The sequence below is a fragment of the Scyliorhinus torazame genome, chromosome 1, assembly GCF_047496885.1.
Source record: "Scyliorhinus torazame isolate Kashiwa2021f chromosome 1, sScyTor2.1, whole genome shotgun sequence".
Classification (NCBI taxonomy): domain Eukaryota; kingdom Metazoa; phylum Chordata; class Chondrichthyes; order Carcharhiniformes; family Scyliorhinidae; genus Scyliorhinus; species Scyliorhinus torazame.
Genome location: NC_092707.1, coordinates 284,665,808 through 284,688,422, shown reverse-complemented (window position 1 = coordinate 284,688,422; position 22,615 = coordinate 284,665,808). Strand labels below are relative to the sequence as shown.

The window sequence follows — 22,615 nt, the reverse complement described above, 5'->3', positions numbered from 1 at the left end:
GGCTATATAAGCTTTCAAAACAAAAATTGGCGTCCAACATGGCTGATTTTAAAGGTTACCCTTCTGGGCCATTTTACTACCAAATTCTCGCTTATTTTACATGTCTTGAGCGGTCCACTTTCAGGGAGCACTGCTAAGATTTTCAGTCATTAGAAAGCATCGCGGTCTATCTCCAGTAACTCATTTTGACACAATTTATGACTGTAATTTATGTAAAGCCAGAAATCAACAAGTACTTTTCGGGGAAGTTCACTTGGTTATTCTGCTAGTCACTTAGAAGAGAAAACAGAATCTCTCTCTCTCTCTGCTTTTTTGTATTGTCTTTGACATTCAATCCTTTCTTGCAGACATCCGCTGTTTCCCCTTTTAGCACTGATCTTTGAGAAATGCGAATTAGCAACTTGTACCCCTCGAGAACCGGGGGTAGCAGGCGGTGATGTCTGTTCTTCCGAGTCTTTCAATGAAGATATAGCTGTGTTCGCCAAGCAGGTCAGCCATCACACATGTCCACTTCAATCTGAGAACCTTTTTTTAAAAAATAAAATAAACTACCAATCATCTGTGCGGCTAAACCCACCTTTTCCTCTGGCGTGCAGCATGTTTGGTGTGCAAACTTGCAACACAAACCGATGCTCGGCTAAAACAGCGAAATATGTTAAAGGATTAACAATGGCGAATTGTAGGGTCTTCAGAATGTTTGCCCCGAATCAGGGAGTGAAATTGTACAATTGTACAAACCGATCATAATCAGGGCAGTATTTATTTTTGGTTGTTGCGTGTCAAGTTACTGCCCGCCAGAGGAAACATAGTCGATGTGGCTTTATTGTAAAGAAATCGCTGTTTTTATAAGAAGTTGCTGATACCTTTAAAATGCCCCGGAGAAATATAGTAACTTACTTTCTGTTCAATCAAATTAATGTTTTAATCTTAATGCTTAGGTAAACTAATCTGATCGTTTATGTGTGTGAAATGTGTGTACATCAGGAATTCTGAAAGTTTGAATGTGTTTGAATGCATTCTGTCTAATGCTGACCGTGTGGAGCGGGGGGAAATCACAATTTTATTATCTTCTCACTTTAGATTCGAGCTGAGAAACCTCTTTTTTCCTCAAATCCCGAGCTGGATAATTTGGTAAGCCTGGTAGCTTTTCAGAGGAAAGGAGATGCGGAAAAACTTGTGAACGCGCTCTTAATAATCCAAACACACACACATATATATATTATACATATTAGCGAAATCCACACTGCGTCCTTGAGTTAATTCCGACATACACGGCGATGTTTGCAGTTTAATACACTCCCCTGTTTCGAGAGTCACTAAACGAGGATAATGATCGTCACAATCCATTGCAAATCTGCGCTTTTGATTTTATGATAGCTTTAGCTGTCACCAACGATAACCATCGCGCTTAGTTATTGTATGGCTGTCAATCCACTTAAGATGATGTGTGATTTTTATTTATTTAATTTTTTGTTCTTTCGGTTGCATGACTGTTTCTCCTGAGACCTGGGAGTTTCGGCGACTGTTGTCGACCACACTCCGCCACCCCTTCACCTTCCGGCTCCCAAGTCCGAGTTATGCAAATTGTCACTTTGAGTAGAGGCTACCCTGAAGAATTTAAAGAGTGGATTTTTTTTTAAAGAAAAAACTCCAGCCCCCCCCCCCCCCCCCACCACCACCCGCCACATGATTTCATTCCACCATTTAGAAATGAAAACTAAAGTTTGCTTCATTTGTAGGAGGCTGCAAATGATAGGGAGTGCGTGTTGCTTGGTCGAGGAGACACATGAATGCGTTCTCTTACCAGCCCCTCTATATGTCCAGGACAAACTTCTGACGTTGATTTCGCTACATAGGTAGCATGGAAAAAATGAAGCTGCACTGATTAAATTTTACTGCTTTTATAGCACATCCAACTGCTGTGCGCCCCCTCCCCCAGCTACCCCCCCCCCCTCCCAACACCACCGCCGCCAGCCCCCCACCCACTGCCACACACAGATGTTAGGAATATTAAAGGTTTTTAACCATTGCAACTAATAGGAGCAGGGAGCATAATAAGAACATTCCTTTTGTGTGTTCTGGGTGCTAATAGATGTTTACACCTTCCTTTACAGATGATCCAAGCCATACAAGTATTAAGGTTTCACCTTTTGGAATTAGAGAAGGTAATTTTTCATGTTCCTGTGTTTTTTTTTAGATTGTCTTATACAGTAGTTCTCATTGCGAGTACATTTACACGAATGTCTTGCTTTCTGCCCCCCCCCCCCCCCCCCTGTAATTAGTGTCAAAGGCAATCTTGGAGCACATTTATCTCACTGTTTAATTACAATTTCTGCCACTAAAACCCTGACCACAAACGCCCCAACGTTTTGTTCATTTTAATCTCGCGGTGGGATTTAATTTTGATCATCTTTTTAACACAATCTCTCTTTTTCCCCCCATTGAGACTAAACATTCCCAACAGTCTAAAGATGTAAACAATCTGCCGATTATGACTAATTAGACTGGAAATCATAATATTTTGTCCTATTAGTCCGCAGGGAATATTTTAATGAAATATAAAGGAGAAACCGTGCTTTTTAGAGGGGATAACACGGCCGGGTGACGGCAATTGTGGGCAGCGCGTTTGGCCATGTTTAGATTCTGCTACAACATATACATATATAGACTTGGTGAGGACTATGGACAGTGTATCTGAGGGCTCGGCATTGATAGTCATCTGTGTCATATTCAAATTCTACACATCTCTGTGTGCTCAGGGCTCCTCAAAGGTTATAATGAAATAACTAGATGAAATTAAACTGTTTACCTTAAATGTCACTCATGCAGGTCACTCCTGTAATGGTCACAACCCCGGGAGCAGCTGAATTTAACACGGGTGTTGAATATGTTGTAGCTGTGAATCATCTTGTCACTGTCAATTTTCGGCGATATCTCTATTTTGCAGAAGTTATTCCAAATTCTTGATGCGTGCGTCTCTGGGGGATAATTGTAATGTTCCCAAGTGCTTCCAACTATTTTGAACCGCATGTCATAGGCCGGGCCTGTACATGTCACTTCAATTTCTGTCTTTTTTTTGAGGGGGGGGGGTCTGTTTTATTTTTCCCACTATTATTTTCTCACTTGCTCCCATTGTAGGTACACGAATTATGTGACAATTTCTGCCATCGGTATATAAGCTGCTTGAAAGGAAAAATGCCCATCGATCTGGTTATTGATGAAAGAGAGGGTGGTTCAAAATCAGACAGCGAGGATATCACTAGATCATCATCTGTTAACATTACGGATCAGGTATGGAGCTCTTAGCTTGAATTTGAATTCGGAATGCTTGCTATGGCAATACGCCTCCTGGTTATTTGCATATTATCAACATATTTTCGATGAATTTCAGTCGAAAGGAATATTGTACACAAGTGCCTATTGTGTGCTCATTATAGATCGCTCTTAGATTGGAGCTTTTGTGGAACGGTGGTTAGAAAGTTGACCAGGTTCTTGTCGCTTTTCACTTCGCTTCCTTGAGGATTTTATGTGGTGGAAATTGGTGTCGGTGAGAGATACGGAACTTATTTTTTTAATGTAACTCCATGCCGCTGAGAGGCTAGTGTTCAAAGTGTGTGTGTGAGAGAGAGAGTGTGTGAGTGTGCAGAGGGGAGAGAAATCTGTCTCATGGTGTAATCTGCCTCGTGTCCCATGCTCCATGAACCTAGTTTGGTAGCTTCCTTCCCCTAACCGATAACCCATACGACTGAGCCATGTATTCCGGCTGGTGTTTGGGGCCACGTTGCTCTTTCAGATTAGGGAGACCTGGTCCTCCGCCCGTTCACCCCCTCCAATAAAAACATCCCCCCCCCCCAAAAAAAAGGTGGAATTTGGCGATGGGTGGCATCATTTTTTTTTCATGCTAAAAAGTAATCACTCGGGAGGCGACTCATTAAGAACTTGCTCTGAGCTTCACCGAAGACTGTCCGCTTGGAGATTTCCTCGGCGGCTTCATTTAAGATGAGGAAGAGAGGCCGACAATTGGTGGGTCTGCCGGCCGCGCGGCCCGGATTCGGGGAGACTCTGGAAGAAGGAGTCGGTGCCCATGGGAACAGGGCAGTTGGGAAAGTGCACCCGCCGGTTGGGCTTTGCTTTATCTATTGGACAAAAGGCAGCGACTGAGGGGCTGGGACCGCGGGAGAGAATAAATTACATTCATTACTGTGGCTTTTGTCAAAAGTGGAAATGAGCACTTTTGGCGGCAGCTCTGTGCTTCTTCGCTGCTTTCACAGTAAGCCCAGCCGGGACCTGAACCAACAGCTCATTCTCATCAGGCTGCAACCAGGATTCTCCCCTCCAGGAGTCAGGACACCCACACAAACTGCACCCCCCCCCCCCCCCCCCCCCTCATCTAGTGACATGGGAAGATGTTTTTACTTTTCACAGCAAGGCTGGGTTGGGTGGTGGGCGCGACACTTCCATACACTGCTCTGTTTTAACAAGAGGATATGCCGAGTCAGGTAAAATGGGTGTGTTAAAATCACACTGCAATGTATATATATATATATATATACATGAAGTCAAGTAGGCATCTGTATTTGATAGACAACCCGAGGGTGACGGCACAGTCATGACAGAATAATCGGATCGTTAGAATAAGCTCAGACATCATCATTTTCTACCGTGTCTAACCAGAGGGACATTTCATTGAAAGTTCTCGCTCAGTAAAATTGGCGCCGCTTCTTAGCCGAGTCCAAGGGAAGTTTCACTTTCTCCGCGGCTTTCTCGCATTGACAGAATGGTGTGGAAATAGACGCTATCCCTAAACCCTGGACCCCGCCGACACCGCTTCCTCAATGTGCTACACGAGAGGGGGAAACAATTGCTTTGGTGGAAGAAGAATGCTTTCACATTTTGCAGCGAATTCCGTTTTGAGCAAGAGTGCGATTTTTCATTCCCACATTTACTCGCCTAAAATTCTGTTGGCTAAAAAAAAGAAGCTGGCCAGGCGCAGAGTGGAAAGAGCTATTTGCAAAAAGAAATTCACATATTGCTTCGGGGCATGAGTGAAATCAACACGTTAATTGCCCTCCAAAATGAAGATTTATACCTTTCTTCTTCAGTCAGTCATTATTCATTTAATGTTCCTATTCCGCAGCCACGGCTGAAATCAGCCTTCTTTGTAATTGTGGTGGTTTTGATTTCAGAATTGTTTGTGAAGGAAAGTTGACTTTAAAAAAAAATCTGTTTACCTTGAGAAAAGTTTAAAGGTGATTCACCACCCCCTCTCATCTTGTCTTTTTTTTTACTTTAAAAGCTTTCTAGTTTACATTTAGATTGTGATTGGTGAAACCACATCTAGATTCTCCCATGCTCTATGTATTTTTAATATCTGCCCGCGGGCAAAAAAATAAGCAAATTAATTGGACGGAAACAAAGTTGGTTATTTATCCGCTATGTCAAAAAAGGGATTATGTTCTGGTCCCGGCCGATACTCATTTTTTACTTTTAGAAAGCCTGGTTGTCAGTTTTGTCCGAGTTTGGGACTTGCTTTACTGTGTCTTGTTCTGGCTTTCATTTTGTTGGGCTGGGTAGAGCCTGGACTCCTCCCTGCTCCAGTAGCTGGTAGGTAAAGTGAGAGGCCGCACTGGCCCTGAATGTGGTTGGCGCAGTTTACCTTGGCGAGTATCCCCCAACAAACATTTGTGGCTCGTTACGAATCGCATGCAAACAGAAACTCTCACTCAGGGGCTAGTTTGTCTTTAACTGCATTGTCCATGGACGCTGCGCTTCTTTGTACGTTAATGTATCTCCTGAGCGCTTGCTGCAATCATGTTTTCCGCTTGGAAGGGCAAAATTGCTCGAAGCCTATTCAGTTTTTCATCTCCCTGATTCCAACAACCGGCACTGAGCGAAAAAATGCTCCTTCGTTTTGAACCTTTATTCTCTCCTTTTCTTGTCCTACCACTCCACTTTGCCCAGAGATTCTCAAGCAGCAGTGGGGGACAGGGATCACACCATGGCCAATATTACACTAGCTGGCATTGTCACATCACCCCATTGGCACTGCCACATGGCTCAGCCGTGTCCATCGTGGCATGGACTGACACTGTCACATGGCTCCATTGGCACTATCACATGATTCCATTTACACCATCATGACTCCATTGGCACTATCACATGATTCCATTTACACCGTCACATGACTCCATTGGCAGTATCTCATGATTCCATTTACAGCATCAGGGCTCCATTGGCAGTATCACATGATTCCATTTACACCATCATGGCTCCATTGGCACTATCCCATGGTTCCATTTACATTGCCACATGACTCAATTTGCACCGTCACATGATTCCGTTGGCACTGTCACGTGACCCAACATGCCCACTGTTACATTGACTGGTATTGTCATGTGCCCCCGGCTGCAACCCGAATGGGGCTGGGCTTAGCCCCCACTTCCCTGGCTGCCCACCTCTGTCACCTGGGCTCCTCTGCAGCTTCCCCAGGACCGATTCCGGCTGAATGCTCATACTTTTCCCGGGATTGTTGCAGTTTCCCCGCCACATCATTTCACACTTACACCCAAGCAGCGAACTCTGCCGGCGGGTGACTTCTCACTGAGTTTACTGCCTTTGTCCTTTGGCAATAATTTTTACAATAAAAGTTGGTGGTTTGTCGGATTGCCGATTACAAGGTTGGATGGAACAATACCTGCCAAATTTATTTCCCGTTTCTAACTTACTTCTGAGAAAATAATCGGAAAGCCAGCCAGCAGAATATGTTTAATTGTCCTGTCAACTTAAAAGAAGTTATAATTATTAACATTATTTTGTGATGCTGTACACACGTTTGATTTGAATATTGTAAACAGAGGAAAATTCAATCGAACAATTCCCATAATATAAAACACGGGAATAAAATTCACCCGTGCAAAAAGCAAGGGCAGCAAAGTACGAAACTGAATTTGTAACTTTAATTCACATTTATATATATATATCTTTCGGGTTTTCCGTTTCCTTCGCTTTTTTTCTTAAGCAGTGAACATGCTGGAGGTGTGTTGTGATGTAATGGAGAGGGTGGTAAAGGCTCCAACAATCATGAAATTTAAGGTGTATGAAATTATGTGACTCATACCATTGTGTTGGATAACTGGGAACTAACTAAACTTGACAGCAGAATCTTGCTAACGTGTCTTATCTAATGGAATGTAAGGATACTGGATATTATGTCAGGAATTAGGAAAATCTAAGAGGCGTTAAACGTCTGTCACTGTGAATTTTATCTTTATAATGTATATTGATAGCTTTAGTGTTATCATATCAAATAGTAATTAAGTTCATTTTTACTTTGCATTAGCCAGGATTGTTCGAAGTTGTAACATAGTCTAAGTTTCTTCCCCGCTTCTTGTGAATTGGACTCTCAGCTTTGTCCAGAGATAACTACTCACTGTTAAAGGCACTGTTAAATTCACACAACTTGCTTGGGTCCAATGAATATTTGTTTCACCAACGCAGTTAGAGAAAGAGTGTGCCTTTGTAGCTTTTAGATTTCATTTAAAAGTCTCGAGTTAAACATTGCTACAAAATATCGCAATGTAGCCAAGTTTACAGCAGCCTTTGTATGTTTCAAAGGAAAACACAAATTAGTCCTCCTAAAAATATCTCATATTCAATAACAAATTCCAAACAGTTTTGGGCTGTATGGGCTCTGAGATGTACAATCTTCATTCCAGTGTTAAGCATATTCTGAATTAACACGTGCTGTCCGTGCTTTCTTTATTGTGAGATGCTTTCGTTTTTTTGACTGCTCTTTACCAGAGTATTATTTTTTTAAATTCGCAATTAAATCATGTTCCAAAAGAAATTGTGCAAATCTCCCACTGTAAGCGACTTTGCCCATTATATTTGGTAGAAGAGATCTAGGTTAATTTCTTGCTCTACACATTTTTATTTTAATATGGAGGTTAATTCTGAAGTTAATGCACGTTGCTCAAACAATCAAAATTCATATTTCCCCATAGAGTTAAAAGTTACACAAACTGTCTGCAGTTTTGTTATCTGTTGCTCTATCTTTACGGTCCTTATGCTGTAAAGTTTGCAAAGTTTTTACAGGAGATGATCATGAACTGGACTATTAGTTATTCAATGCAGAAAATCTTTTATTCATATGTTGCTTTAGAGTTTAAAAAAAAACATTTAATGTAACTTTTGATATTCTGTTGAGAAATGAGACCTAAAAGTGTTATGACATATCAGATGGGAAAAATTAGTCAACTGTATTTTCAGATTGCAACAATTTTATAGACAACTTGTTAAGTGTTTAAAACTGTCACTCTAGCAAACATGTTTGTGTTCCAGAGAGAGGATAGCACATGGGTCCTGGTATGATAGCATACGTAACCAGTGAGTGGACCTGGGTGCAGGTGTTACATCTGGTACTTCCATTGTTTGATGTGCTCCTAATAACTCTATTTGAGGAATGGCTAACTGATGCTAGTTGGCAAACGTTTAAGATAAAAATGATTGTAAATGAAGTAAAATCTGGGCCTACTTTGTAGTCCTGCACTTTGTCTTGGAAACATACATTTGGATGTAATGATTCAATTGGTATTCGATAGCTGGGGATTGGGTTCTCTTGATGCGTGGATATTTCAGAGAGCTTTTTTTTCATTGATGATATGTTTGAACAAAATTTCCCAAAGTTTAATACGTCCAGGAATTTCTGGGTTGGGTGGTGGTGTTACTCAGTTTAATTGAGACGCTGACTTTGTGGAAGTGTGCTAAAGGCAAATGACTACTTGGTTGGACGGCGCAGTTCCTGAGAATGGAAAATTTATTTGATGTCAAAATGGTTAAACCGATAATAATAATCGCTTATTGTCACAAGTAGGCTTCAATGAAGTTACTGTGAAAAGCCCCTAGTCGCCACAATCCGCCCCATGTTTGGGGATGCTGGAACGGGAATTGAACCCACGCTGCTGGCCTGTGATCTGATAATGTTCTGAGTTGAATGTACATATCTCATTAAGTCAATTGATGTAGGTGTCGTTGGCAAGGCTAGCATTTAGTGCCCATCTGTAATTACCTGTGAGCAGGTGGCATTGAACTGCCTCTTGAATCACTGCCACCTGTATAGTATGGCTACACCTACAGTATTATTAGGAAGAGAGTTTGAGGATTTCTGTCAAGAGACAGAGAAGAAGGGCAGCATGGTGGCGCAGTGGGTTAGCCCTGCTGCTTCACGGCGCCGAGGTCCCAGGTTCGATCCCGGCTCTGGGTCACTGTTCGTGTGGAGTTTGCACATTCTCCCCGTGTTTGCGTGGGTTTCACTTCCACAACCCAAAGACGTGCAGGGTAGGTGGATTGAACACGTTATATGGCCCCTTAATTGGTAAAAAATGAATTGGGTCGTCTAAATTTATTTTAAAAAAGAGACAGAGAAAAAAGATGATATCGTTCTAAGTCAGGATAGTGTGACTTAGAGGGAAGCGTGTCGGTGATAATGTTCCCAAACATCCCTTGTCCCTCTAGATGGTAGAAGTTGTCAGCTTGGTAAGTGTTCTCAAAGGAACTTTGGTGAATTGTTGCAAAGCATCTTGTAGATGTCCCACACTTCAGACATGGAGTGCCATTGTTGGAATGAGTGGAAGCGGTGCAAATTAATTGGGCTGCTTTGTCCTGGTTGACTTTGAGCTCCCTGAGTGTTGTTGGAGCTGCACTCACTCAGTTAAATGGTGAATGTTCCATCACACTCTTGACTTGTGTTTTATCGATGGTGGACAGGCTTTGGAGAATCAGGAGGATTGCCGCTCGCGGCAGATTTTCCAACCTCTGACTTGCTCCTGTAGGCACTGTATTTCTATGGCTAGTAACACACAGGATTTTGATAGCGGGGGATTTAGTGACGGTAATGCCATTGAATGGCAGGGGGAGATGGTTAGATTCTCTCTTATTGGAGATAGTCATTGCCTTGCACTTGGGTGGCATGAATGTTCCTTGCCTAAACATGATTCAACCTAAAGCCTGAATGTTGTGTAGGTCTTGCTGCATGAGGTGTGGACTGCTTCAGTATCTGAGGTGTCGCAAATGAAACTGAACACTGATAGCATCAGCAAAAATCTCCACTTCTTACTTTATGATAGATGGATTCTTTGACCTAGGACACTGCCTGAGGAACCCTTGCAGCAACACCCTGGGTCTGAGATGCTTAGTTGTTTTCCTTTGTGATAGATATAACTTCAGCCAGTGGACAGCTTGCCCTCGATTCCCATTGACTCCAGTTTTGTTAGGGCTCCTTGATGCCACATTTGATCAAATGCTGCCTTGATGTCAAGGACATGCGTTCTCACCTCACCTCTGGAATTCAACTTTTGTCCATTTTGAACCAAAGCTGTAATGAAATCTGGAACCAAGTGTTCCTGGCAGAACCCAAACAGAGCATTGGTGAGCAGGTTATTGTTTGAGCGCACTATCAACAACACCTTACATAATTTTGCTGACTGATGGGGCGGTAATTGGCTGGGTTGGTTTTGTCCTGCTTTTGTGCGCAGGACATACCTGGGCAATTTTCCACATTGCCGGGTAGATGTCAGTGTTGTCGCTGTACTGGAACAGCTTGTCTAAGGGTGCGGCTAGTTCTGGAGCAGGAGTCATCAGTAGTGCAGATGGGATGTTGTCAGAGCCTGTAACTTTTACAGTATCCAGTGCTTTCAGCAGTTTCTTGATATCACGTGGAATGAATCAAATTAACTGAAGTCTGGCATTTGTGTTAATGAGGACCCCAGGAGGAAGATGAGATAGATCACCCATTCACTTTGCTTATTTACTTAAACTTTTGTGTGTTGGTAACAAAAGTGAGCAATTTCAATATTAAATTTATAAACAAAGTCTGCATTAAATAATTAGGCAATTTGGGATCTTCCTTTCTGTGTAGTTTGCAGTTACTTTTTGGTCTACTTTTTGAATTGAAAGCATTTTGCCGTCACCGCCACAGAACTGTTCAGTCTGTACTGCCTGAATAGGTTAAATCTCAAGCTGCACGGGTGGCACATGGCGCAGTGGTTAGCACTGGGACTGCGGCACTGAGGACCCAGGTTCGAATCCCTGCCCTGGGTCATTTTCCGTGTGGAGTTTGCACATCCTCCCCGTGTCTGCGTGGGTTTCACCCCCACAACCCAAAGATGTGCAGGTTAGGTGGATTTGCCACAGTAAATTGCCCCTTAATTGGGCAAACAATAATTGGCTACTCTAAAAAAAGAATTTAAATCTCAAGCTGCAGTTTCTTATGAATAATCTCTGTCAACACAATTATTTTTGTGACAGTTTGTGGAGGATAAACAATGGGCGGGATTTTCCGTTGTCCGACGCCGGAATCGGGGCGTGTGATCAAGTGGAGAATAGCTCGAGATGCCGAAATCACGACAGGCACTGGTTTGGCGCTGATAAGTGGTGCTCCGCCTCCTCGGAAACGGCGTAGTTGCAACCATGTTCACATCTCATGAGCAAGCCCACCCGCGATACTCCTCTTCTGATGGGCCGAGTTCCCGATGGCGCGGTGCACGTGTGCACTCAAACATTGTGAACCTGGCATGGTGGCTGCGGGGAGAGAGAGTGTTGACGGACAGTGCCCAGCACCACCATACTTCCCTGACATTCATGTCGCTGGCTGGGGGCTTCTGCCAGGGCCGGGGGGGTGAATAGTGGGGGTTGTTCAAGAGGTGGGCTGTGGAGTCAGGGTGGATGGGGACGCAGTCCAGCACAATCAGTGCCTTTTTTCCATCCACGATTGGTGTGTGTCTGGGGTGTGTATAGTGTACGCGCGGCTGCAGCTTGCCAGCCCTGCGCGTGTCCATCACTGACCCAGCGATTCCCGCACCATTTTTCATGTCTTCTGCTGATGTTCCACGCGCCGTTGGCACTAGCCCCTCACCAGTAGTGGAATTGGTGCAGGTTTGGCACCGATGTTTTGATGTGGAACTCCACGGATCCTCCGTTGGCGTCAGCACTTAGCCGCAGGAACAGAGAATCCAGCCCAATATCTTTTTAAAATCAACAATTCAAAGACGTAGTCCTAACCCAAGTAAAAATGGATTGTACCAATCTTTTAAAATTGGACATGTCACATTAAAGTTACTATTCAATTAATTCTTAATTTGAAATCTAGCTGGGAAACAAAATAGAGTGAATAAAATGCTCTGGCAGAAGAGATACTTCCCCCATCTAATTTACATTATTTTGTATTTAATTTTTAATTTATTTGTTATGATTGATATTACTTTAAAAAACAAAATTCAAATTTTGTCTTGTTGCTCTTGCTCCACAGCTCTGTACCTGGCTTGTGTTATATGACGTATGTGTCTTATTAGACTGATACTTATTTTTTTCTATCAATTGTCATTGTGGGCCATGGAACTTCTCCCTGTTACTACTCATCACCAAGAAATTAAACAAGTTAGGAGGAGTCTATCCTGGTACAATTTTTATGTGGTCTGAAAAACAGCAACCTATATGGGATAAATAGTCATTTCTTATTTCAGACATTCTCACTTTTTAAACTGACAGTACGGAACTAGATCTTACTAAATGAAAATTAATCATCCAAAGTCTCAGACACTTTTGTTGCATTATATTTTTCTATATACTCTTTTGCTATGTGCTTGGTTGCTGATGCTGTCTGCGTTTGAGTAATGGCTGTCAAAGTTTGAACCTTTGTCTCCATATGTGTTGCAACAAGGTGGAATGTAAAAATAGTAAACATGTGTCCTAAAAGTTTACCAAATGCTTTCAGAAATTGTTCTTCGTTTGAGCCAGGAGGAGAGAGGAATGGAATAATTGTGTGTTAATTAATCTAAATTGCATTGCACTAAATTCTACCTCTTCCAGTACAAAAGATATTGAGGGAACAAAACACAATGTTTGAAAATGCCTTAAATTTGATAATGGTGCATCAGTGAATTGTATTTTTGAATGGAAGGTAAAATAGAAAAACCCTTAAAGTGTAATTATCTATAAAACAATTGGGTTATGTCCTGGAGAATTAATTCTCTGATTCATTGCCCAGAAGACCACGTTTTGCTCAACATTTGTTTCCAGTGCAGAAGGTTGCACACACCACAATGCTTCATGGTACACTGATCACATCTGGTTATTATCAGGTACATGTTGAAAATACTGGGCGATAATTAAAACAACAGAAGAGAAAAAACAATTTATGTTGTATATGTAAAGCTTACATAGCAGCATATGACAAGAAAAATAGCTTCAGGCTGCCTTTTGGAAAGTAATCTGCCCTAGAGAGCACACCATCCCAGAATATAGCTTTCGTAGATCTAAAAGGGCTTGCTTCCAATAACCCAAAGCTCCTTGCTTAATATCTTGCTTTTATCCTTTATGGTGTTCGAAAGCTTGTGTAACATTTGTCTAATTTGGTAACAGAAATACAAATAGTGGCATTGTAGCACATTTCTGAGCTGACTACACATTGCGGCTGGACAAAATCATAGTAACTGCTGTGGCTAAACAAACATCCCAATAGAATCATTACCACCAGTCACTTACTAGTTAAAGATCTTAATCAATGGGGCTATAGCTTGTGCCTATCTGCACTGCATACCTCAATGTGACAGAGCTTTCCCTACAGAATAGAAACACTTTCATAAATGCTATTTTTTAACTCTTAGACATCAATGGGTTACTTTTATTTGGCAGCAATTCTGTTTGCTTTGTATAGTGACAGTTAACAATGCACAAATTAAAAAGGTTATGAATCAGTGATGCTGCCATAATGAACAGTGATTTTGATTTTTAACCATGTTGGTGGTGGATGTGAATTCTATTACACAATTAAAGTTGGCCAGGAAACAGGAACCACACAGTTGTATGGACCTTATTTGTACCGACTGAAGTTAAAGTGGAGAGTGGTATTTATTTATAGAGAACAGTTGTTTGAAAGGAGTTCTGTGCATTGCTGTGGCAATTGTATTTGGCCATATAAAGTGATGTGTGGAGATTTATAATGTTAAACTGATTTCTTCTTATAGTAAAAAAAATGATGTTTGTATTCATTTGATTGTTTAACTTACTTTGACTTTGGGAATTGACTATATGTAGAAATAATCAAATTTAATCAGACAAGCTAACATATAGCTTTCTACCTGCCTATACATAAAAGCGATGGCATTTTTAAAATGCTGTCCTAAGATTGCTGATATTATCTAATCACAAAATAAACACACTTTATTGTGTAATTTCTTCCCTGTGATTGTAAACTGATAAACAATAACAATTAAAATAGGTTGAGAGTCATTTTTACAGTTTTTCTGTCCGACTAAGGGATCACGAGAGCAATATGTCAATTTGAATGAGTCCCAACTCATTATATTTGATCCTTAGTTTGAATTAGAACCAAGGTATCCAGCTATTTAACTGATAATTCAGCACAGAGTCTTTATTAGTTTATAATTTGCTTGTTAGATGCAGCAGTATGATTTATATATGATATATACTAATACTCTGGTCTTAGAGAATTAAATGCTTTCTATGAAATATAAAGTGTGAGACAAATTATGTAGCAAGAACAAAATAAATTGCCGGAAATTTTAGAGAGCCATAAAGAATTTTCTACCGCATGTTCATATTATCACAGAGCTCACTTGATTCTTTATTCAATTCAAGCCAAATACAGCAACAGGTAGAGTAACATGAATAGTATCGTATAAAAGCAATATTGTTTATCACTAAATCTTGGGACTCACTTTCCGAGTATAAACATAATTAATCATCTCGTTTTGCAAAATTTTATCTGGTTCTCCTTTGGTTTGTCGAATAGTTGATTAATGATGGGGATTTGGTTTGGAGAATCAATGGTCTATTGGTGATAACTGAAAGGGACAGCCAATGCAATATGAGATGTATCAATGCGTAAGTACCAAAATCAAATCAGCTTATATACAGTAGATTCAATACTTCTCTGGTTAATAGACATGTTCATGAATTGGCTGTAGATGATTCACAGGGCGTGGATGTTATTTTAGCTTCATATAATAAACCTTAATTGAACTGTGTAATATTGAATTGCATTTATCAGTCAAAACACGTTACCCTTTGGTTAACACAACGTCCGTAGGGAAGTTTGTGTTTGTGTGATACATATGGGGTTATTATGTTACATGATTTTGGAACCAGTGTCATTGGGTGATAAAAGTCTTAATGTTATATCTGTGGTCAATTTGTGCATATTTTAAGTTAACAACCTGATACAGTTCAGTTCAAATAAATGTTATTGTATCTTCTCTCTGAGACCCAATTTCTGCTCCCTTGACCATCTCCCCATCCAACTCCTGATCATTGAGCTGCTTATCCTTGCCTTTATGCTTGCTGAGCTTGTTATTGGCTCCATCTGCATGGGAATTGTTTCCATCATTTTCAAACCAACCATCAGTATACTTCCTCAAGAAAAAAAAAACACTGAGCTCAGACTGGTTGTGTCAAGCGACCTTATTCCTTGTTTCATGTATCCAATTCTTAGTAATTCGCACTCTGTATTGAAACCCTGTATTGTGACCAAGTTTGTTATTGTCATGTCTAACGCTTCCTCCTTACTGTACTGTATAATTTTGTGTGCCAGCTGTTTTGCATCCGTTTCTCCTCTCTGAAGTGCTTTGCGAAACTGGTTATTGTGCTTTTGTGAGATACATGCAATTTTAATAACTAATAACACTATAGAAATAAGCATAACAACATCCTCAGTTATTCAGATTAGCAAAAGTTGGGAAGTGGCATTCCACAAGGATCAACACCGGGTCCACTGCTGTTTACCATTTACCTAAAGAACTTGGACGGACTAATTTCAAATTATACAACGATGCAGATGGCACCAAATTGTGTGTGTGTGTGGGGGGGGGGGGGGGGTGCAGTTAATATGGAAAACAACTGCGACAAAATAGAGAAGACAGCACCAAACTCGCAGAATGGGCACATAATTGGCAAATTAACTTTAATATAGATAAGCATGTGGCAGAGGGGATAAGGAGGTCATGTACTCCTTGGAAAGTAAGGGTCTAATTAGGGTTAAAGAGCAAAGGGAACAAGTGGTGTAGGTACACAGATCTCTAAGTAAGCAACACATCATAAAACCATAAAAACCCCACCGTGCAGAAGGAGGCCATTCAGCCCATCGAGTATGTACCGACCCTTCGAAAGAGCACTCTACTGCTGTCCACCCCACCCTATCCCCATAACTCCACCTAACCTGTACTTCCATGGACACTAAGTGGCAATTTAGCATGGCCAATCCACCTAACCCACACATCTTTGGCCTGCGGGAGGAAACCGGAGAACCGGGAGGAAACCCACATAGACACAGGAGAACGTACAAACTCCACACAGACAGTGGCCCAAGGCCGGAATTGAACCTGGGTTCCTGACGCTGTGAGGCAGCAGTGCTAATCACTGTGCCACCGTTCTGCACCGCAGGCCAGAAAAAGCTATAAAGTAACAAGCAGTGCACTAGGATGGTATTCAAAACTAAAAATATTAGGTTTAGCTTGTACAGAAGCTTATTAGACCACATTTGAAATACTGGCCGGGATTCTCCGCTATCTGGCGGCGAGGAGTGGCGTGAACCACTCTGGCGTCTGGCCACCCGGAAAGTGTGGAATCCTCCTTCAGGGGCTAGGCCGGCGCCGGCGGGGTTGGCGCCGTGCCAACCGGTGCCAAAGGGCCTCCATTGGCCGGCGCGAGTTGGCGCATGCGTGGGAGCGCCAGCGTGTTCTGGCGTGTTCCCAACGCACGCGAAGTGGGGTTCTTCTCCACGCCGGCCATGGCAGACCATTACAGCGGCCGGCGCGGAGGGAAAGAGTGCACCCACGGCACAGGCCCGCCCACAGATCGGTGGGCCCCGATTGCGGGCCAGGCCACTGTGGGGGCCCCCCCGGAGCCAGCTCCCCCCCCCCCCCCCCCGAGGACTCCGCAGGCCGTCCCCAGAGCCAGGTCCTGCAAGGACCTTGTTTGATTTACGCTGGCGGGACTGGCCGAAAACGAGCAGCCACTCGGCCCATCGCGGAGCGGAGAATCGCCGGGGGAGCCACTGCCAACGCCCCACCCCGGACAGGCGCGACGCGATTCCCGCCCCCGTCGAAAAACCGGCGCCGGAGAATCTGGCAGCCGGTGGCGGGGTAGGATTCACGCCGCCCGCCCGGCGGGGGACCGGAGAATCCCGCCCACTGTTCTGGTCTCCATATTTTAGGAATACATAGAGGTACTGAAGAGGGTGCAAAAAGGATATTCCAAAACTCAACAGTTTTAGCTAACAGGGAGAATTGAGAAAGCTGAGGTTCTTCTCTCTGGAGAAGAGAAGATTGGGGGGTTATCCAAGTGGAGACCTTCAAAATTATAAAAGGGATTTAATAGGGTGGATGTAGAGAATATGATTCCATTTGTGGGGCAGACCAAAATTAGATGCCATGAGTATAAGGTAGACACTAATAAATAGTAATACATTCAATAGGAAATTCAGGAAAAGCTTATTTTCCCAAGTTGTGCGTGAATGTGGAACTCTTTATTATAAGGACCAATGAGGTGAAAAGTATAGATGCATTTGAGGGGAGGCTGAATAAATACATTTGGGGATGGAGGAAAGAACAGGATGATATGTTGATGGGTTTGGATGAATCGAGTGGGAGGAGGCTTGTTTGGAGCCGAAATACCAGCATGGACTAGTAAACCAGAAACCCAGAGTACAGCTCTGGGGACTCGGGTTCGAATCCTGCCACTGCAGATGGTGAAATTTGAAACCAATAAAAATCTGGAATAAAAAGTCTAATGATGACCATGAAACCATTGTCGATTGTCTTAAAACCCCATCTGGTTCACTAATGCCTTTTAGGGAAGGAAATCTGCTGTACTTACCTGGCCTGGCCTGCACGTGACTCCAGACCCACAGCAATGTGGTTGACCCTTAGCTGCCCCCTCCAATGGCAATTGGGGATAGGCAATAAATGCTGGTACAGCCTGCGGCCCCCGCCCCAAGACAATTTTTTAAAAAATGGACCAATTGGACCGAATGTCCTGTTTCTGTGCTGTAACATGATCATTTGGCTGATCATGTATGCACTGGCTCTCCAAATGAGCATCATGACATAATGCCATTCCCCTGCCTCTTCCCCCCTATAACCCCTGCACATTGTTTCTGTTCCAGTAACCATCCAATGCTCTCCTGAATGCCTCAATTGAACCTGCCTCCGCCACACTTCCAGGCAGCGCATTCCAGATCCCTGTGCAAGGAGATTGATTTACAAAATCAAATAAAAGTACATTTAAGTGTCTCTTATGGTGGCTGAATGCCGACATTCATCCCAGGTATGGAATACTATTGGCTTTTGGGGATTCCCTTCCAGCCACGTGAGAACACATTGGCCTGATGAGATCTTACCCATTAGCTGCCCTCCCAGTCTGTCGTTTGTTTTACAATGGTTGGTCAGGGGATCCACGATTTGCAAAGCAGCTTGGAAAAGGTGAAGACGTCATTCGCCTACCCCTAGAGATATGGAGGGAAGTTGGACAAATTCCAAAGAACATTTGACTATTCTTCATGGTAAGCATCACCAGAATGGACCTACATTTTCTCGCGTTTAGGAGAGTGAGAAGTGAACTCATTGAAACATAAAGGGATTGACATTGTAGGTGCTCAGGGACTGTTTCTCCTGACTGGAGAGTCAGTTTCAGGGTAAGGGCTCACCCATTTAGGACTGGGATGGGGAGAGGTTTCTTCACTCAGAGGGTTGTGAATCTTTGGAATTATCCAGGCCAGAGAGCTCTGGATGTTCAGTCACTGAGTATATTCAAGGCAGATTGATAGCTATTTGGGTATGAAGAAAATTAATATTGGCATTGGGCTGGAGAGTGGAGTTGATGTTGAAGATCAGCCATGGTCTTATTGAATGATGGGCCAAGCTTGAGGGGCAGAATGGCCTATTCCTGCTCCATTTCTCATGTCCTTGGTTCATACATGAAGAGTAACTTGGAATGTGGTCAACATCGGTGACACTGCCCATTTCTGGAGAGGGGGGGAAACAAACTCTGGGTGAAGCCTTTAGTTCAAGGTGTAACAATGTTGGTAGAAAGTACGAAGAACCATTCATGCATGATTAGCACTCCTGAGATTTTGATTTTGTTTCCAACCAAAAAACATGAATTTAAAGTGAATAAAAAACATCTATTTTGTTTGTTATGACCTTGCGAGGGTCACTGAATTTGCGGAATATTCTTTAGCTGCAAGCGATTGAAGAATAAAGATTTTATTCCAGGTGCCACTTGATTTATGGGGTTAAATTTAGCCCAGTCTGGCTAGTTGGAATGGGATAGTTGAGTTGAGGTACCCCAATTTGCACCTCATTGCACCCCAATTTTATGCTCCATTAACATTAATAGATTTGGTTAAAATTGCCCCATTGTTAAAGAGGAGGAAGTTATCACTGCGGCAGTGAAATAAATGCCTAACTCATTAAATCTTTGAGCTGATGATCCATTTGGTCTACAAAGGTCGCCCTTTGGTGCATAGTTAACTAGCCAGTTGTAAGCATGGCAGATCCCATATCTACATCTGTAATTAGCACTGCTAACTTTCACCATGACTGTTGTTTGTTTGGACTCACTGCTCAGAGCTCTGCACTGACTCTCAGGCAAAGGTGATTGCACTAACTGTTCCAGTACTGTTCCAGATGTGCTAGACGACATTTCATCATGATGCCTACTGCTCTTGGAATCTCTTATAGTTACCCAAAACAGTTCTCCACCAAAGGTGGAAGCAGTCCATGTTGGAATTTCATCTTGGAATTTTGAACCACAAAAACCTCTAAAGCAACAGTGTGAGCATTCATGAGGGATGCAATCCTGTGGCTTGGCCTGTATAACTAAGGTCACAACTGCAAATACCACGAGGGTTGCCACAAGTTCAGTGTCAGAATGAAATCCATATATTCAGTAACCCAGTGTTGGATGTGTTGAACCCTCCCCATGCATCTCATTGTCCAATGCAATGTGCATACTACAAATAACCTCTTCATTGAAGCTGGCCCATATAACCCAGGGAGTGGCATGCATGTACCTACTGACCCCATATTAACCTCTATCTTTGGCAGTTCTGTGCTATCAGTGCTCAATGCCTTTTACTATGCTTTCTCTTCACCGTCATGCTCTGCAATAGTGTGTTACCTGTGGTGTCACTTCAGTGAGGATAGTAATAGTTGCTGCTCAGGTGAGCGATGTACCTGATCCTTGCACAGAGCAGCTTGTGCTTTTTCTGTACTTATTCACAATAATTCATATATTGTTATTGCATGCACTCATAGACTTGTGTAGCATTTGTATACATGAACATGTTAACACAAGGGAGTGTGCAAATCATTTTGATTAACGCGTTATGCACCAATGGTTCTCCTCTCTTATTCAATATTCTCATTCCCAACACATTCCAGACCCTTTGCCCCAAATACCCTTTCCTGTGGTGGAACGCCATTTCACACACGTGGCTCAGCACCTGTAAAAACCTTGCATTTCTATAGCACCTTTCACAACCACTGGGCATCTCAACGCACTTTACCACCAATGACGTACTTTTGAAGTGTTTTTTTAAATAAATATTTTATTGAAATTTTTGGTCAACCAACACAGTACATTGTGCATCCTTTACACAATATTATAACAACACAAATAACAATGACCTATTTTATAAACAAAAAATGAATAAATAATAAATAACAAAAATGAAAACTAACCCTAATTGGCAACTGCCTTATCACAAGTAACACTCTCCAAAAATATAATTTAACAGTCCAATATATAATTATCTGTCGCGACGACCTATACATATTATACAGTATATATTAACAACCCTGAGAGTCCTTCTGGTTCCTCCTCCCCCCCCCCCTCGATCCTGGGCTGCTGCTGCTGCCTTCTTTTTTCCATTCCATCTATCTTTCTGCGAGGTATTCGACAAACGGTTGCCACCGCCTGGTGAACCCTTGAGCCGACCCCCTTAGAACGAACTTAATCCGCTCTAGCTTTATAAACCCCGCCATGTCATTTATCCAGGTCTCCACCCCCGGGGGCTTGGCTTCTTTCCACATTAACAATATCCTGCGCCGGGCTACTAGGGACGCAAAGGCCAAAACATCGGCCTCTTTCGCCTCCTGCACTCCCGGCTCTTGTGCAACCCCAAATATAGCCAACCCCCAGCTTGGTTCGACCCGGACCCCCACTACTTTTGAAAGCACCTTTGTCACCCCCATCCAAAACCCCTGTAGTGCCGGGCATGACCAAAACATATGGGTATGATTCGCTGGGCTTCGCGAGCACCTCGCACACCTATCCTCCACCCCAAAAAATTTACTGAGCCGTGCTCCAGTCATATGCGCCCTGTGTAATACCTTAAACTGAATCAGGCTTAGCCTGGCACACGAGGACGACGAGTTTACCCTGCTTAGGGCATCTGCCCACAGCCCCTCCTCGATCTCCTCCCCCAGCTCTTCTTCCCATTTCCCTTTTAGTTCATCTACCATAGTCTCCCCTTCGTCCCTCATTTCCCTATATATATCTGACACCTTACCATCCCCCACCCATGTCTTTGAGATCACTCTGTCCTGCACCTCTTGTGTCGGGAGCTGCGGGAATTCCCTCACCTGTTGCCTCGCAAAAGCCCTCAGTTGCATATACCTGAATACATTCCCTTGGGGCAACCCATATTTCTCGGTCAGTGCTCCCAGACTCGCGAACTTCCCATCCACAAACAGATCTTTCAGTTGCGTTATTCCTGCTCTTTGCCACATTCCATATCCCCCATCCATTCCCCCCTGGGCAAACCTATGGTTGTTTCTTATCGGGGACCCCCCCCCAAGGCTCCAGTCTTTCCCCTATGCCGTCTCCACTGTCCCCAAATCTTCAGTGTAGCCACCACCACCGGGCTTGTGGTGTAGTTCCTCGGTGAGAACGGCAATGGGGCTGTCACCATAGCCTGTAGGCTAGTCCCCCTACAGGACGCCCTCTCTAATCTCTTCCACGCCGCTCCCTCCTCCTCTCCCATCCACTTACTCACCATTGAAATATTAGCGGCCCAATAATACTCACTTAGGCTCGGTAGTGCCAGCCCCCCCTATCCCTGCTACGCTGTAAGAATCCCTTCCTCACTCTCGGGGTCTTCCCGGCCCACACAAAACCCATGATGCTCTTTTCAATCCTTTTAAAAAAAGCCTTCGTGATCACCACCGGGAGGCACTGAAACACAAAGAGGAATCTCGGGAGGACCACCATCTTAACCGCCTGCACCCTCCCTGCCAGTGACAGGGATACCATATCCCATCTCTTGAAATCCTCCTCCATTTGTTCCACCAACCGCGTTAAATTTAACCTATGCAATGTGCCCCAATTCTTGGCTATCTGGATCCCCAGGTAACGAAAGTCCCTTGTTACCTTCCTCAACGGTAGGTCCTCTATTTCTCTACTCTGCTCCCCTGGATGCACCACAAACAACTCACTTTTCCCCATGTTCAATTTATACCCTGAAAAATCCCCAAACTCCCCAAGTATCCGCATTATTTCTGGCATCCCCTCCGCCGGGTCTGCCACGTATAGTAGCAAA

At 43.2% G+C, this 22,615-nt stretch overlaps 1 protein-coding gene across 5 annotated transcripts in view; it reads left to right on the top strand.

The window, feature by feature from the left end:
- LOC140421923 (homeobox protein Meis1) overlaps window positions 1–22,615 on the top strand; it is a 268,763-nt gene that overhangs the window by 1,586 nt on the left and 244,562 nt on the right. For all 5 annotated transcript variants that reach the window (XM_072506919.1, XM_072506896.1, XM_072506904.1 and 2 more), the window contains exons 3-6: window positions 348–489; window positions 1,081–1,131; window positions 2,115–2,165; window positions 3,139–3,291. In XM_072506919.1, the coding sequence (XP_072363020.1) occupies window positions 348–489; window positions 1,081–1,131; window positions 2,115–2,165; window positions 3,139–3,291 (397 nt within the window). The remainder of the gene's footprint in view (window positions 1–347; window positions 490–1,080; window positions 1,132–2,114; window positions 2,166–3,138; window positions 3,292–22,615) is intronic.